The 17,005-nt window shown below is 43.2% G+C and overlaps 1 protein-coding gene across 1 annotated transcript in view; it reads right to left on the reverse strand.

Annotated features, from left to right (window-relative positions):
- The window catches only part of LOC146188140 (cytochrome P450 3A8-like), an 83,876-nt gene that overhangs the window by 50,813 nt on the left and 16,058 nt on the right, over nt 1-17,005 (reverse strand). Inside the window, exons 2-5 of the mRNA XM_084603664.1 lie at nt 15,996-16,141; nt 8,799-8,895; nt 6,044-6,096; nt 5,828-5,924 (exon numbers count right to left, since the gene is read on the reverse strand). Of these exons, the coding sequence (XP_084459790.1) occupies nt 5,828-5,924; nt 6,044-6,096; nt 8,799-8,895; nt 15,996-16,087 (339 nt within the window). The 5' untranslated portion in view covers nt 16,088-16,141. The remainder of the gene's footprint in view (nt 1-5,827; nt 5,925-6,043; nt 6,097-8,798; nt 8,896-15,995; nt 16,142-17,005) is intronic.

Below are 17,005 nucleotides of genomic sequence, written 5' to 3' on the forward strand. Positions count from 1 at the left end.
TTGTGTCATATGCCTTCCACATGTCGAAAACGACGACGAGGCAGTGCTGTTTATGTATGTATGCGTCTCGTTTGGCATTTTCAAGCCTGACAAGATGGTCTGTTGTTAAGCATGCTTTCTTAAACCCGCACTGATGAATGTCTCAAACTTTACGGGATTCTAGAATGAATGTCAACCTAATGTCCAATATACTTTCAAAAGATTTGTCAGTGCAGTTCGTAAGTGCTATGGGCCTGTAGCTGGTGCAGGAGGTTGGCGGCTTCCGGGTTTGAGGAATGGTACGATGAAAGCCAGTTTCCAAGTCTCAGGTATCTTTAGCAGCATAAATATTTTATTAAAGAATTTCAAAAGTGCTTCAACAGCGGAATCGCAAAGGTGGGCTTGCGTTTTGTAGCGTATCCTGTGGAGCCCTGGGGCTATCTGTTTTCCGGAAGACAGTGCTCTATATCATGTCGGATAATTTGGTTGTTATAGGGTTCATTTGTGCCACCAGTGGTTGGAAGTCGATGTTTTTCAGCTACATTTTTGTATTTGAAAAAGGGTCTAGTGTAGTGGGATGATCTAGACACTGCTTCAAAGTGGTCTCCTAGTATGTTTGCCTGTTCCACTAGAATTATTTGGTTGCCGGGTACTGTTAAATTGTAAACGGTGAAAATTTGCCGTTTAGTTTCGAAACCTTTTCCCATAATCTTTTTGATTTGGTGGAGCTGTTTATGAATTATACTTAATTTTTCCATGAGCCTTTGGCATTTAATCGGATGTAGCGTGCCATTGCTCTTGCCTTCTTCAATTCTATAAGGTTTTCATGTGGTGGGAAACTGCGGAATGTTCCCTAGGCTTTATTTTGTCTCTTTTTTTCATCACGACATTCTTGTGTAAACCAAGTTCTATGGTTTGGCGCGCAACTTCCGAGGATTGTGGGATAGCCAAACATGTGGAGTTTATTATACAGTTTGCGAACCTTCCGTTTATTTCGTCTACGCTAAGCGCTTCTGAAAACACATTCTTGGCTGGCTTCAGTCTAAAAAAGAACCCAGTCAGCTAAATCAAGCTTCCATTGCGGTGCTTTTCTTGGGATGACGTTTCGTGATGATAAGCTGATTAATGGTGGTAGGTGATCGCTCTCATGTGAATTATCTAAAACTTCCACATTTAAAATCGTTAAAAACTGAAGGTGAACAAAATGATAGATCTAAACCACTCATCTTTCCCGTGCTCGGAGAGCAGTGAGTCGGTTTCCCCGTGTGTAATAAACACATTGTTAGATAGAGTAAAACCTCCTATAATTTGTCCTCGTGCATCACTTTTCTCCCTTCCCCAAAACGGGGAATGCTCACTAAAATCAACTATCACGCAAGGCTCCGGTAGTTGATATAAAAGGTCTTCTGAATTATGGTGTGTTACTGTTTTGTGTTGTTCAATGTACACACAGCACACAGTCACTGTTTTGAATGAAAGTAAGGTGGCTGCCACCGCATCAGACTGAATGTTAAGTTTGTGTTCGTTAGCTGCAATGTTATTGTTTACTACGATGGCAACGCCACCAGTGAGCCTGTTGGCTGGCTCTCCGTCGCAGCGGAGAACCTTTTTTTTTTCAGTATGTTTTCTTGTTGTGGACCGAGATTGGTTGCTTTTAGGCACAGTACTACAGGTTAGAGTGAAAGAATAATATCTTTTATATCGCAGCAGTTATTAAAAGCCCTCTACAGTTCCTCTAGACTAAGAACGCCATTATTTATGACGGAAAATGGAGAGGCTAGGTTTTTTCTGGCCCGGTGATTCGGGTTTTTTCTTTTCTATTTCGCTCCAAAGAGCTACTCCGCCTCTCTGATGTATACGACCCAGGACGATCATCATTTGTCTGGTCCATAGCGTCCTCGGACGTTCCGGACAATTGTGCAGAATGCTGCACAGAAATATTTGGGCTAGACCTCACCGAAATTGGGGAAGCCTTGAGGCCTGCTGACCTGGCTTCCGCGCTGCCTGCTTTGAAGGCGGTAGAGTATCACTAGCCCCATTCAACTGAGGGGGGAGGGGGAGGGTCCTGTCTGCAGCTCACCACGTGTGGCCTGGGCAGCGGTCAAAGTCTGCTGTGATGCCGCCACCTGTTTCGTCACAGCATACTATGAAGGATTCTTGGAAGAGGCAAGCTTCTTGCGCGCTTTTTTGCAAGTTAGTGTTTCTTGGACTTTCAGTGTGAGAATAACTTTTTCTTGTTTCCAGGTTGGGCATGTGCGTGAGTAAGCGGCATAGCTGCCTTCACAGTTGATGCAACTAGGTGTTTCAGTTTGACAGTTGTCTGCGGGATGCTCGTGTGAAGCACACTTTGCACATGTTGCCTCGGCAGGTCTGCGAGCCATAGCCATATTTCTGACACTTGAACAGCGACGTGGGTTTGCTATGTATGGTTTTAGTTTTATCTTCTGTACCCCACCTCTACATATTCGGGTAGTGTGCTTGATGAGAAAATAAGGACAATATGCCTGGTCGGTATCTCCTTGTTATCTCATCTGACCTTGATTCTATAAACCTAGTGACATTCTGGTCTTTTAGTCCTTCGAGCAGTTTTTTCGGGTGTTGGGCGATTGTTACTGGGCAGTTTCCAGAGGATGCCATTGGCGAGAGTTTCTCGAACTGATTAATATATAAAACTTCCAAAAGAAAGTCGCTGTTCGGTAGCTTGTTCACTTTGTACTTTGTCTTGGTAACCACAAATGATGAAATCAGATGTCTAGCAGATTTTTCGCTCTCTTCACTATCAATTACGTTGAAGCGTGGGAAATTGGTGGCAGTTTTTGGGTAAAACTTTGTTATTTCATCAGTGCGCCCCGTTTTCGGGAGCGATTATTTCACAGTAGAGAAGAAGCAATAAAAATATTTCCTGTTCGGCCAGGGTGGCGGCCACCCACAACGGAGCCCAACAAGGGGACGGAACATGAGCTTGCAAAAAGGTCCTATTCACGCCAGCCGTGCACTTTGACTATAACAAAATATGGCGTAACGCAGGGTGGTTAGCCACACAAGGTTAACCCTAGCCACCAGGAAGAAGAAAAAAAAACAGGGAGAGAGGAGAGGACAGGTTAGTTGTGAGAAAGGTAGTATGAAAGTGAAAGATGCAGGTAGGATAGGAAAAGGAGCCTGTCGATTTCCCCCGGTCGGGACAGGCCTGAGGTGCCCTCTGTGGCAAGCGTGGGCCAAAAAGGTGTGTTGCCTCCACCGAGGGGCCGTAAAGGTCTAAACACTCGGCATTGGCTCAACCACCAGAATCCTATTTTCCCCAAACACGGCGATGCCACGCACGGCTAAGCGTGGGTGCTCGGATTCCGTGGTGTCGCACAGTATACGCAAACATCTGCTTAGCAGATGCCCCTGTGGGGCATCCCCAATAAGCGAAAAAAGGTTGCCAGGTCAAACACCTAAATTTAAACCGAAGTAATTTATGTAAAAATGGAAAATTAGATAGTAACGTAGAAACAAATTAGTCAACCTCACATTTATTGTGCACATGAAGTCAATCTAGCGACTAAACTGCGCGAAAGCAGGAACCATTACTTTACTGAAACTGACAGCTTTGTAACACAGAATCCAAATAAGTTCTGGCAGTTTTTCACGCAAGAGGCATCGCAAGCTCTACAACATAGTTATGGTTGACCGCAGTGTCACCGAGAGAAAAGAAATAACGAATACTACGATCACTACTTTCACAGCATGGTTTTTAAAAGCGGTGAAATCAGCCATTCCTCTCAAGCAGGTGCAAGTGAAGTTACTTTCAGTATAACCGGGGAAGGTGTTGGAAACCTGCTTATGGTTCCTGGTCCCTTCAAACCACCAGGTCTGAATGACATTTCAAATTTGATTCTTAGCACGTCCGCTAAATTTCCACTGCCATATTTAGTAATTCTAAACAAGCAATCCATAGAACCTGGCACTGTACCCCATGAGTAGAAAGTTTCAAGAGTTATTCCTGCATGTAAGACGGCCTGAAGATTACAGGTCAATAATTACCACAGTATCTCATTAACATCTTGTTTTAAAACTCTTAGAAGATATATTGATTAGCAGAGAAAATAATGTTCTTGAACTGAATGAAATATCAACCAACGCACATTACGCTTTCCGACGAAGTATTTCCACAAATGCACAGTTAGTAAGTCGATGAAATTTCTAAGATCATAGATACTGGAGACAATTTGACATAGCTTTTCTAGATTACTTGGAGCCCTTCGACAAAATGTCCATAAAGTGAAAATGATTGGTGTGCCTAGTAAATTTACACATTATTATCTTTTTATCTGTCAAAGTGCAACAAGTATTGCTGCTGAGGGCAGTAACTATTGTTTTTTAGATGTTCATGCCTACGTTCCTCAGGGTTCGGTTCAAGATAACGATTATTTCGGCGAGATGATGCATGTTTAGGACAGGAAATTATTGCGCGTTTACATAATTACATACACGTAAAGAAACGATGCAGGACAGGCACTAACTACACCTAACTTTATTAGCTGAGCAGCCAGCAAATATATGAATGCAAGGCATGAGTAGACTGAGAGACAATGAGTTATCGACCAATTGCGATATATTGTCTGTCTGCGCAGCGAATAAAAATACATAAGTTAGAGCCTGTCCAGGGTCGTTCTTTTGCATGCATTTCTTTGTTTAAATGCCCTATAATTACCTGTCCTAAACTTAGGGTTAGGTTCGGTTAGGGCGATTGTGTTAAAACACTGAACGTACAGTTTAATTTAATTATTTACTGATGAGGGCATATTTAAAAAAAAATACGTTCAGGACCAAACAATTGCAACTGTTGGAATGATGGTGCAGTGAATGCGCGATGACCAAAAACTGAGAAAACTGTTATACTTAGCATCACAAAGGGAATTAACTTGTATGGCTTTATAGCAAACAAAAACCTAGTCAGACAGGTAAACGACTATAAAGTTCAGGCTAAGAATTACATCTAGACTAAATTGGACAAAGCACAATCAGAGTATATGCTTTGCACCACGCACATGCGGGCGCACACACATACACACGGTTTTTTTAGCGCTGCATGGGCCAGTGTCCAAACTGATTAAAACTCAAGACATCAAAAACATAAAACACCCACACTTGGATATGCCTCTGTGGCAAGATACTCCTATACGTCAAGTGAATTAAAAACTTAAAAACTTTCAACGCCTAGCAGCTCGTTTCATATAAAATGGATACAGGCGCCGAGGCTAACCATCATCTATGATTCTTCTTGCTGTCCTGTATAAACTAGGCGAAGGAAAAAAAAAACAACGAAGTACGACTGACCTTTTGAACCCTTATATTTTTTCCAGACTAAGCACTAATCCAGATGACCACCTTAAAAAAAGATCTCTCCAGATCATCTTGGCACAAGCATTGTCTTGTCTTATCACCTGTGCTTGCGCGAACCATGTAAAATTTTTAAATTGTTTTTTTTTTTTTTTTTTTTTTTTTTTACGGGCAATCGCAGACTAGAGTGCGCCACCAACGAACTCGCAGTTTTTATCACCTCCCAACTGAGCTGCGATATGTTATCATTTGCTCTGTGTTTTTCTTGTGTTATCAGTTAACCGCTGTGTGCATTCTATATTGTTTTATTGTTTTCGAACAGCGTATCCTGGATTGTACACGACTGCTCCTGCTTCACCATGATATGCTTCTAGTATTTCTTAAACCAATTCAATAATTTGTGTAGCGGAAAAGTACAGTTGCTGTAAAGCTTAAATATGAGAGTGGCCGGACTTGCGCAAAAGGCAAGTAAATTCTATCAGCTGAAGTGGGCTTTGTAGTCGAAGTAGTTCATTATACTTACTCCTCGGTTCGTGAAGTTCTGGAAATTCTTCATGAAGACGTAGGTGAGAAATTCAAGGTCCTTACTGACCAGTGTGGGCACGTCACCGTTGTAAAAACTGCAAAGAGTCAAGGATGGCTTCATTCGATACTTTATGATTATAGAGATTATTTGAAGCGCACAAAGCGATGCAGGGACTTCCGCTATGAAAAGAAGCTGCTTAAAAGCTGTACGCACCCGAACACGTCTCCATACTTTTCACACCATTCAGTTACCGCCTTAACGAGGCCCTGCAAGAAGGGTAATAGAGAAACATAGTGTCAGTGCGGTCATCCGACCACAAAATATGAGTGTAGCGGCGAAATGTAGGGCTACATCCAACGCTGCATTAAAGCTGTCGTGACAGCTAACAACTGAGCATAAACTGATTATTGCATTTCACTCCTCACATGTTATGTTAAAAATCCTCTAAATTTGAGCTCATTTCGTGCAATATATAGTTAAAAAATTAATTAATTTATTAATATCAGATTCAGCTTTCTGGTCTGGCAACCATTGGCAGCTGACGTCACAACGTCCAAAATGACGTCCCCTTGTTTGCTATTCGCGGTGCCACATGCGCGCGGTGCGCGCATCGTGGATGGTGGTCACTGGTTTTTTTTTTTTATTTCTTCAGCAAAAATATTTTATTCGCATGATCTCTTTTCTTTGAGAAGCCTTCACTATAATATGCGATCTCAGAGAACCTCGGACGTGTTTTGGACTTCGTCTAGAGATTGCCGAGGAGGCCAAAATCGATGAGCTCATGCTGTATAATTTAGGCATGCAGTCAGAAGCGTATTATTTTTACGTTATGAGAGTTAGCATGTTTTAGCAACAAGCGCTCTCGCATATAAAACGGCCCTTGTCCAATGTTTCCTTCGGTCGTGTACATGTGCCGTGAAAGTTGGAAGGGGATATCGTTATGTTCCTGATTGTTGAGCTATTGCCGTCGCTCTTCGGGTGAAAAAACTAAGCGTAAATCTCAAACAGGCATACTTTGACGCGAGAGCATACCTTGCGACATTAAAGGAGCAGCCAAAACCTTTGAACGAATCGCTACCTCGTGACTTGCTGTTATATGCGCGTGTTAGTCAGACTTAACTATTTTCGGCTGGTAAACCATTTTTGCAAGACTATGTTCTGTCCAGCCACGGCCAGCGCACGAAAGTATGTGCCGCCGCTGCCACCGCTTCAGCCCAGTCGTCGCAAAACCAAACGCGATTCGATTGCTCTTCACTACATGCCTGTACCGAACAAGAGCCTCCCAGTCGCCGCTGTCTCCGTCTCGCCTCCCCCGCAGCCGCACGCAGATTGCGATGGACTCCCAAGTCTCACTTTCCGTTTTTCTACTGCGCCTTCAGCAAATGACTCGCGAGTGCTTCAGCGTAAGCATACGTCATTTATTATTTAGTGTGTGAATCCAAAACTCCCGCAGGAATGCCCCGATTCGCGGATTACGTCTGCGCCCCGTGCGTGTTTTACATTGCTTTTCCAATGACTGGATGTATGCTGCTCGTTCGCACAAAATAAAATGCAAGCTCAGCTAGCAACAACAAAACTACCTACTTTTCGCATCAGTTGCACCTTTATTTGTTCATCAACTACAGCTGCGCTGCAAGATGCGCCGTGGATGCTACGTCCCCTGCCTGCGCCGGGTATACCACACCAGCGGCGCCGACAACTGCCGGCTGCGCTCGCTAGACAGGGTCACATATATGGACACTTCCCGCTCAATGTCCAAAAGCATTGTGATGAAAGCAGTCGTCGATTTGTGGTTGCTACTGCCAGAACTACACTTGATGACCACATGCGACCGCTAAAGCTTGTGAACGAGCGCTCCGTAATCGCCGAAACTCTATACCCGAAACGCGCGTACATGCGCTAGGCCTACTCGCCGCTGAACGAGCCGGCAGTTAGGCGCTGACTAACATTTATGGCCAAGGTCACTGCTGATGACAAGGGGGAACATATAAGGTGTAGCTTCTTGTTTTCCTTTCTCTAACTCGGTTAAGCTACAGACAAGCACAGCTTTTCAGGCTGTTCACTTGAGTATAGTGTGTCACGTTCTCGCTCGGCGTCTGATCCGACCAAAACAGATCGGACGACCGTACGCAAATCGGTTCCGCCGGCGTCGCGGGACCGCAAAACTCAAATTATGGTGAGAGGCGACCGTTGGCAGTGATGGCGTCTTCGCCGGTGTAATGCGAAAGATCAGTGCGTCGATAATCTAAGGAACCGTGCAGCGCACTGACAGTGAGCTTACCTTGTGCTGAAGAAAACGCCTTACTCTACATCGCTTTCGTACGGTAACATTTTCATCAAGCACTTCTGCATGAGGAACGACCACTATGTCAATCGTTCCAAGAAAAAAAAATAAAGACGTGCATTTTGATATTGTACTCTGCATTGCAGACGACGCTCTGCCGCGTATCCTGTGTGACGTCACAAAAGCATTTCAAATTGGCGGTCGCTCTCCGCGGGAGGAGCTTCTCAATTCTGATTTATATCGAGTTTTTTTTTGTAATATGCACCGCGCGCTGGGCACAAAAACTTTGCGTGTAGAATCACAGATCTGTATATTATTCACAGAAGTATAAAACGGTAATACATCGAATGACCCTGTCATCGCCTCTTTAATAATAGTGCCGGCTGCCGTTCACTGGAATAATCAACATTAAATATTTCCAAAAACCTCTTTTTACTTTGGGGTCATTGAGCTTTTGTCGAGATCACGAAATACCAGATTTTCTGACGCTCACGCCTGAGAAGCATTCATATATTGACAGAAATAACCGTTGTGAAAAGGCGATACCAGATTCTCAGGCAGCATTCAGATAATGTTAACAGTGGTTTTCCATAAGACTGCTTCTCAGAAGTGTGAAAATGTTTTAGTAAAACGTAGAGTACTAATAGTGTGCGCGTCCACTTGAGGAAGAAAGTAAAGACACACCTTTCCGTGGTACTCTGCCAGGTTTCCCCACAGCAAGTTCGGTTTCGGTCCAGGGACACCGAGTTCCTTAAAGTAGTTGAAGGTCTTTTGGCGCCACCTACACAAGGATATTGGTATAAAACATTGATAGAGAAAACCCTCACTTGGGAACGCTGAAAAGAATCGTCTCTTTGAACGATCGGAGTCTTGAGGTTGATACACAACCCCACTCCGTCAATTGCTCTTCTAATGCGCTTTAATTTTGAATCAAGACTGATAAGCAAAAATACTCGGGCGCTTAAGTAACCCAAAAGTCCAGATTTCTTCAGCTTTTTCTTTCTTTGGTGCCCCACGTGCTGGCTGCGAATTCTTTATTTTAGAATTAAACCTACAGCCACTTCTCCGGACATGTCACGTGATCGCCTTTTCCAGCTCCCAATAAGCCTGGAAACCTGGCTATGTGACTTCGTATCTTGAGGTCATACACCCTGCCAACCAATGAGTGCTCGACTATACCACTTTCAAACTACTACTTGCCGGAGGAAGGAATATCATCATCATCATCAGGCTAACTATACCCAGTGCAGGGCGAAGGCCTCTCCCATATTACTCCAATTAACCAGGTCCTGCGCTAGCTGTATCCACTTCACCTTTGCTAACTTCTTAACCTTATCCAGCCACCTAATTTTCTGCCGCCCCTGCTACGCTTTCCTTCCCTTGTAATCCAGTTTGTTGCCCTAAGCCACCATCGGTTATCCTCTCTTCGCACTACATGTCCTGCCCATGCCCATTTCTTCTTAATTTCCACTAGAATGTCGGTAACTTGGGTATTTCTCTGACCCACTGCGCACGCTTCCTATCTCTTAATGTTACCCCTACAATTTTTCGTTCCATAGCCCTCTGGGTTGTCCTCAACATAAGTAGAACTCTCTTGGTATAGCCTCCACGTTTCAACCGCATAGGTGAGTACAGGTAAGATGCAACTGTTGTATACTTTCCTCTTGAGCGATACCGGTAAGCTGCTAGTCATAATCTGCGAGTGCTTGACAAATGCGCTCCATCCCAATCTTATTCTTGTTATTTCCTTTTCATGGTCCGGATCTGCGGTTACTACCTGTCCTAAGTAGACATATTTGCCTACTACTTCCAGTACTTCGCTACCTAATGTAAAGTGCTGTTCCTTCCCGAGGCTGTTGAACATTACCTTAGTCTTCTGCATACTGATTTTCAAGCCTACCTTTCTACCTTTCCTGTCTAGGTCATCTATCATTATTTGCAGTTCATCCCCCGAGTTGCTTAGCAAGGCAATGTCATCAGAAAATCGCAGATTACTGAGGTATTCTCCATCTACCCTTATCCCTAAATGCTCCCATTCCAAGTCTCTGAATAGTTCCCCTAAACAAACTGTGAATAGTACTGGGGAGATTGTGTCTCCTTGCCTATCACCTTTCTTTATGGGAATTTTGTTACTTTCTTTATGCAGAACTATGGTTGTCGATGGAATTGCATAAACAGGTTTGGGGTGCGACCTGATGCCGGTGACAGCTCCGGCAACGCACTCCTTCACCAGAACAGGAGTTGGCCACCCTGGTGCAGTAATTGGCGGCAACCTCTCAGGATGAGCTCCATAAAACCCCGGCCCTCAGTCACCAGCGGATGCGGAACAACTGACCACGGCGTCGGTCAGACCTGTGACGCAGCAGGGGGTGCTAAGAAAGCCTGGCTCCGCTGTTCAGGCCGCCATTGGAAACTGACCCTGGCAACGTTTAACGTTAGAACCCTAGCTAGTGAAGCTAGCTTAGCAGGGCTGTTAGAGGAACTAGAAGGTATGAAATGGGATGTCATCGGGCTTAGTGAGGTTAGGAGGCCGAATGAGGCATATACTGTACAGAAGGATGTGCATGTACTGTGTTATCGAGGCTTACCAGAGAGGCGACAACTAGGAGTAGGCTTCCTTGTCAATAAGTATATAGCGGGTAATATAGATGAATTCTATAGTATTAAAGAGAGGGTGGCAGTCATTGTAATGAGGCTTAATAAACGGTATAAACTGAAAGTTGTACAGGCCTATGCACCTACAGATAGTTATGATGACCAGGCAGTTAAAAGCTTCTACGAAGATGTAGAATCGGTAATGCGAAAAATAAAGACGCAGTATACCGTACTAATGGGCGACTTCAATGCCAAGGTAGGAAAAAAGCAGGCAGGAGACCAGACAGTAGGTGACTATGGCATGGGTTTTAGAAATAGCAGGGAGGAGTTACTAGTTGAGTTCAGAGCGCAATAACTTAAGAATTATGAATACCTTCTTCACCAAACGGAAGAACCGGAAATGGACATGGAAAAGTCCTAACGGGGAGACTAAACATGAAATTGACTTCATAATGTGTTCAACCCCCGCCATTGTGCAAGATGTAGAGGTAATCGGGAAAGTGCGATGCAGTGACCACAGGATGGTGAGGTCCCGAATTACCCTAAATCTAAAGAAGGAACGCAACAGATTAGTAAGAAAGAAACCCATCAACGAATTAGCGGTAAGGGGGAGGGCAGAAGAGTTCAGGATCTTGCTACATAATAGGTATTCAGCTCTAACCGAGGATGGTGACATTACCCTAGAAGCAATGAACAATAATTTCAGAGATATCATTACTGAGTGTTCGGTAGAAGTAGGCGGTAGGTGAGTTAGAGAGGATACCGGTAAGCTGTCTAAGGAGACGAAATATTTGATTAAGAAACCCCAGAGTATGAAAGCTTCCAATCCGACAGACCAGATCGAATTGACCGAGTTATCAAAGATAATCAATAAGCGCAAGGTGGCCGATATAAGAAAGTATAACATGGAGAAAAATGAGCATGCATTAAACAAGGGGGGAAGACTTAAAGCGGTAAAGAAGAAATTTAGCATAGGCAAAAACCAGATGTATGCGATAACGGACAAGGCGGGCAACGTCATCACGAATATGGAAAACATATTCAAAGTAGCGGAGGAGTTCTATACGGATCTCTACAGTAGCCAAAGTAGTCAGGACCGAAACGAGATTAGCGGCAGGGAAAAACAGTCAGACGTTCCACCAGTGACGAAGGACGAGGTCATGAAAGCATTAGAAACTATGAAAAGGGGGAAATCAGCTGGAGAGGATCAGATAACTACAGATTTGCTAAAGGACGGGGGGGATATCGTGCTAGAAAAACTGGCCACCCTGTATAAGCAGTGCCTGGTGTCATCGACGGTACCGGAACTATGGAAGAATGCAAACGTTATCATCATTCATAAGAAAGAGGACTCTAAGGACCTTAAAAATTACAGACCAATCAGCTTACTGCCTGTTACGTATAAGGTACTTACTAAGGTAATTGCTGATAGAATCGGGACAACCTTAGACTGCAATCAAGCAAAGGATCAAGCAGGTTTTCGGAAACGGTACTCTACTATCGATCATATCCATACCATCAATCAGATGATAGAAAAATGTTCGGAATATAACCAGCCCTTATACATAGCATTCATTGATTACGAAAAAGCATTTGACTCAGTTGAAACATCGGCGGCGATGCAGGCATTTCGAAATCAGGAGGTAGACGAGCGGCGGTACGTGAAAGTGCTGGAAGATATACATAGTGGCTGCACAGCAACCATGACATCTTTGAACACACGAATCTCACAGTGCCACCTCTCATTTGCTCGTGCTTACCTTACACATTGCACAGTAACGCAAAATAACTCCGGCGGTTGCAAACGCTCCACAAATGATGTTTGTTTTCACGTGAACAACGATCATCCGATGCCATCCCTTAGAAGCCTGCCTTACAGCTTCCACTAATGCATTTCTTCTTTCTTAGAAAATATGCTATGAACAAATTATTGCATACACAAACTGCCGAATTTTTCCGTGTACACCTTAAATACTCATCCTCAATGGTCACGTGCGTTAAAACGGCTTGCACTGATACCGCGCAATAAATTGACCAACAAAAGCTAAATCAGGAATGAGCCTCTCCTGGGAAAAAACAGCACGAGCAGGAAACATCTGTGCGCTTAAAAGTAATGCATGCATAACGAAGCTGGCATTCAAAGCCTTATTCCTCGATTAATTTCTTCCCATTATTCGGACTGAGCTACTGTCAACGATCAACTGAAGCATTCCTTCCGCCTATCAACAATAAATCACTCCTTGCCATCCTCTTGAGACGCCTAAACTATTAATTATACAGTTAAACAAAATGAACCATATTCATTGTTCAATGCCACAGCTGGGATATCTTCCAGCCTGAATCACTATCAAAAGGAACCTTGCCCCCTCGAACGTCAGGGTTTGAACAACTAATCTTTTACTCAGACAGCAGCTCTCGAATTATCTGAGTAGTGACACCCCTTCTCGTAGAGATAAAATAACTTATGCTAGGAACAAAAGCTGCTCTTTCGTAATTTCAACCGGATGTCCATTACTTATATTTATTTTTGTTTTAACTTTCTAGCTAAGGTGAAATATTTATTTGCTGCGATTTGTCATCACCTTTGAGCGTCTTATCTCTTGTATATCTTGATGTGCATTTTTTACTGCTGTAAACAATCACCGAAAATAGGCTCCCCGCCTATCATATATCATAGTTTCTGGCTAAAAAGGAATAAAGTAAATGGAATTATGCATCTCATCAACAATGCTGCATAAGAGTTTATGTTATTTAAACCCTTTTCATCTAGACAGGCAGGGGTAAAAAAAAACAGTCTTTGGATTGGTTTATCGGATGTAACGTACGAAAGCGACTTGGGATATAAGAGTCACCGTAGTGAACAGATCCGTCAATTTCAACCATCCGGGGTTTTTAAACGCGCAGTGACATCCCACAGCACATGGGCGCCTTGATTTTCAGCGCCCTCGAAAGGCGGCCGCAGCGGCTGGGATTCGATCCTGCATCCTTGGGTGCAGCAGTTAAGCGCACTATCCGCTGCACCACAGCGCTGGCGTGCAAGAACAACATAAGAAATCCTAGAATGTTCCCTCATTTATTGACAAAACTGACCTTTTCGGTTTCAATATTCTCTCTACACCAATAAAATCAGCGGCTGCTACTAGAGTTGAAATATAAGGGTCGAAATACATATAAATCTGAAAGCAATTTTTTTTTAGTAGAAGCATGACCTAGGCGCCCGCGTTTGGGTCCTTTTCACAAGGTTCACCTTTAGTTACTAAGAAAAAAACGTATACCAGCATCACATTATGTATATTTTTTTTTATTTTATTTATACATACTCTAGCTCCTTCTTTAGGGATACTGCAGACGTGTGTTAGACAAATCTGTTGTAAGTGTAGTTAAAAAAAAAGTAATCAAAATGTAAATATTTGCGAGAAATATGGCAGAGGACAAAAATGCAAATCATAATAAAAGCAACACTGGGATATTGTGCCAAAACGAGAAGGCAGCAATACACTGCAATAACAAAATGCATAAAATCAGGTGGAATTAACTTTTAACAGGAAATTTTTTATTGGCAGTGATTTAATGGATCCAGGGAATAAATTTCAGAATTAAATATTGCATGAAAAACAAAACTATTTACAATTATCAGATCTAGTAAAGTACGACTTAATACTACAGAAGAAAACAGTGTGTCATCTCACCTTCAACCCTGTTGTGGAGGTTATGGTGCAACAACAGTATTTTTTTTTTGACACAGGAAGCTCTGTACATTAGAACTTCAAGATTTTAACGCCCTCTTACACTTTGGTGCACGCAGTACACACAACTCAATTGATCCCGGTCAATAAACTACCTATGGCAGGCGACATTTACCGACGCCACTCTTATAGAAAAGAACCTCGCTCTTTATGCAATGCTTGAAACAGGTTCCACTTTTTATGCAAATACACAAACAAGGAAACAAATAAAAAATAAGTCATGATCATCATCAACCTGACTGTACTCACTGCAAGGCGAAGGCCTCTCCCATATTCTTCAAAAAATTGCGGTCCTGTGCTAGCTGCATCCCCTTGACCCCTGCAAACGTCTTAACCTTATCCGCCCACCTAACTTCCTGCCGCCCCCTGTAACGCTTCCCTTCCATTGGAATGCAGTTTGTTACTCTAAGCGAACATCTGTTATCCTCTCTACTCGGTACATGTCTTGCTCAAGCCCATTTCTTCTTGATTTCTACTAGAATGTCAGTAACTTGAGTTATTTCTCTGATCCACTCTGCACGTTTCCAACCTCTTAATGTTACCCCTACCTTATTTCGTTCCATAACCCTGTGCGTTGTTCACAACTTAAGCAGAACTCTTTTTGTTAGCCTCGACGTTTCAGCCCCATATTTGAGTGCAGGTAAGATGCAATTATTGTATACTTTCCACCTAACCGATACTGGTAAGCTGCTAGTCATAATCTGCGAGTGCTTGCCAAATGCGCTCCATCCCAATCTCATTCTTCTTGTTATTTCCTTTTCATGGTCCGGATATGCGGTTACTACCTGTTCTAAGTAGACATATTCGCCTACTACTTCCAGTATTTCGCTACCTAATGTAAACTGCTGTTCCTTCCCGAGGCTGTTGAACATTACCTTAGTCTTCTGCATATTGATTTTCAAGCCTACCTTTCTACTTTTTCTGTCTAGGTCATCAATCATTATTTCCAGTTCATCCTCCGAGTTGCTTAGCAAGGCAATGGCATCAGCAAATCGCAGATTACTGAGGTATTCTCCATCTACCCATATCCCGAACTGCTTCCATTCCAAGTCTCTGAATACTTCCTCTAAACAAGCTGTGAATAGCACTGGGGAGATCGTGTCGCCTTGCCTCACTCCTTTCTTTATAGAAATTTTGTTGCTTTCTTTAGGCAGAACTATGGTTGCTGTGCAGCCAATATATATATCTTCCAGCACTTTCCCGTACGGCTCGTCTACCCCCTGATTTCGCAATGCCTGCATGACCGCCGTAGTTTTTATTGAGTCAAATGTTTTTTTTTATCACCTGATTGATGGTATGGATATGATCGATAGTAGAGTACTTATTCCGAAACCCTGCTTGATCCTTTGCTTGGATGCAGTATAAGGTTGTCCTGATTCTATTAGCGATTACCTTGGTAAATATTTTATACGCTATACGTAATAAGTAAGTCTAATCTTACAAGGAAGAGGGATTCGTGCATTAAACTGTCGGTTAAGGGTGCATTGGAATGTTTGGAGAAAAGAACAAACAGATATATTTCCCCGAGTGAAAACATCACCTTAGTAGTTTGATGAGCCCGTAGACTGTTGCAGCCACGACGGTAGTCCACACAGAGACCTTGAAGTAGAACCACAGGGGCGCGAACTCCATGATGATCGACTGGTTCTGACCACGTAGTGCCGCTCACTGGTCGTTTACGCTGAGCTGCGCAGAGGAAGAACCCATTACCTTTGACCTCCTCTGTAATCAACGTTCTGCACGGCTCAGCTGTTCTGCGTGCCACGCATTTACCTGCGGACGTCCCTCTATAAAAATAAAACAGCACTATTGTATTCTTCTTCCTGAACTGCTCGATAATCAAACGAAAAACGGACTTATTCTAGGAGATTAGGAAACCGCAGTCGACAGAACAATGCACCGTCCAACGTAGCGATGGTCGATCAAGTTGTTTTTGCGGCTTTTCGCTTATCGGGTACATGACCCACGGTCATTTTATCGCTGCGACTAACTTAGATAACGCGCGAAAGCACAAGGCGTTCTTGTTTGGGCTCCCGAAGCAAAGCGACAGAACCTGCGACGTTCCTGTTTGTGTTCTATCCTGCATTGCTTCCATATTCCCTCTAAGCAATGCCCTAGTGGGCATTTAGGGCATTTCAAAACAAACAAATAAATAAAGATATTCTTTCAACCCGATAAATGTATTATCGTGACGCATGCTAGCCTATTGTTCCATGAATGACCTTTTTGTTATTACGGACGTTGTATTGGCCTTTCCAATTCACCGCTGCCTATCTTTATTGCCATTGGAATGAACCAGGAAAACTACGGCATTTTCGTGGAAAACTTATTTCACACATTTCTCTCAAGAAGACTATGCGAAAGTTTTCAGTTTTGTTTACTATGCAAACGACCAAGTATACAAAATTAAAACTGAAGCAACACAACACAATTTTGTTTCAGTAGAACACGTTGTTGGGCTAGCTGGTGCATTGAAGTAAGACGCTCTGATGAGTTATTTGGTACATTTGATACGAGAGATTAAATCTGCGCGGAAAAGCCTGGACTGAA

Source organism: Amblyomma maculatum, chromosome 5, assembly GCF_055883805.1.
Source record: "Amblyomma maculatum isolate TAMU_Amacu chromosome 5, ASM5588380v1, whole genome shotgun sequence".
Classification (NCBI taxonomy): domain Eukaryota; kingdom Metazoa; phylum Arthropoda; class Arachnida; order Ixodida; family Ixodidae; genus Amblyomma; species Amblyomma maculatum.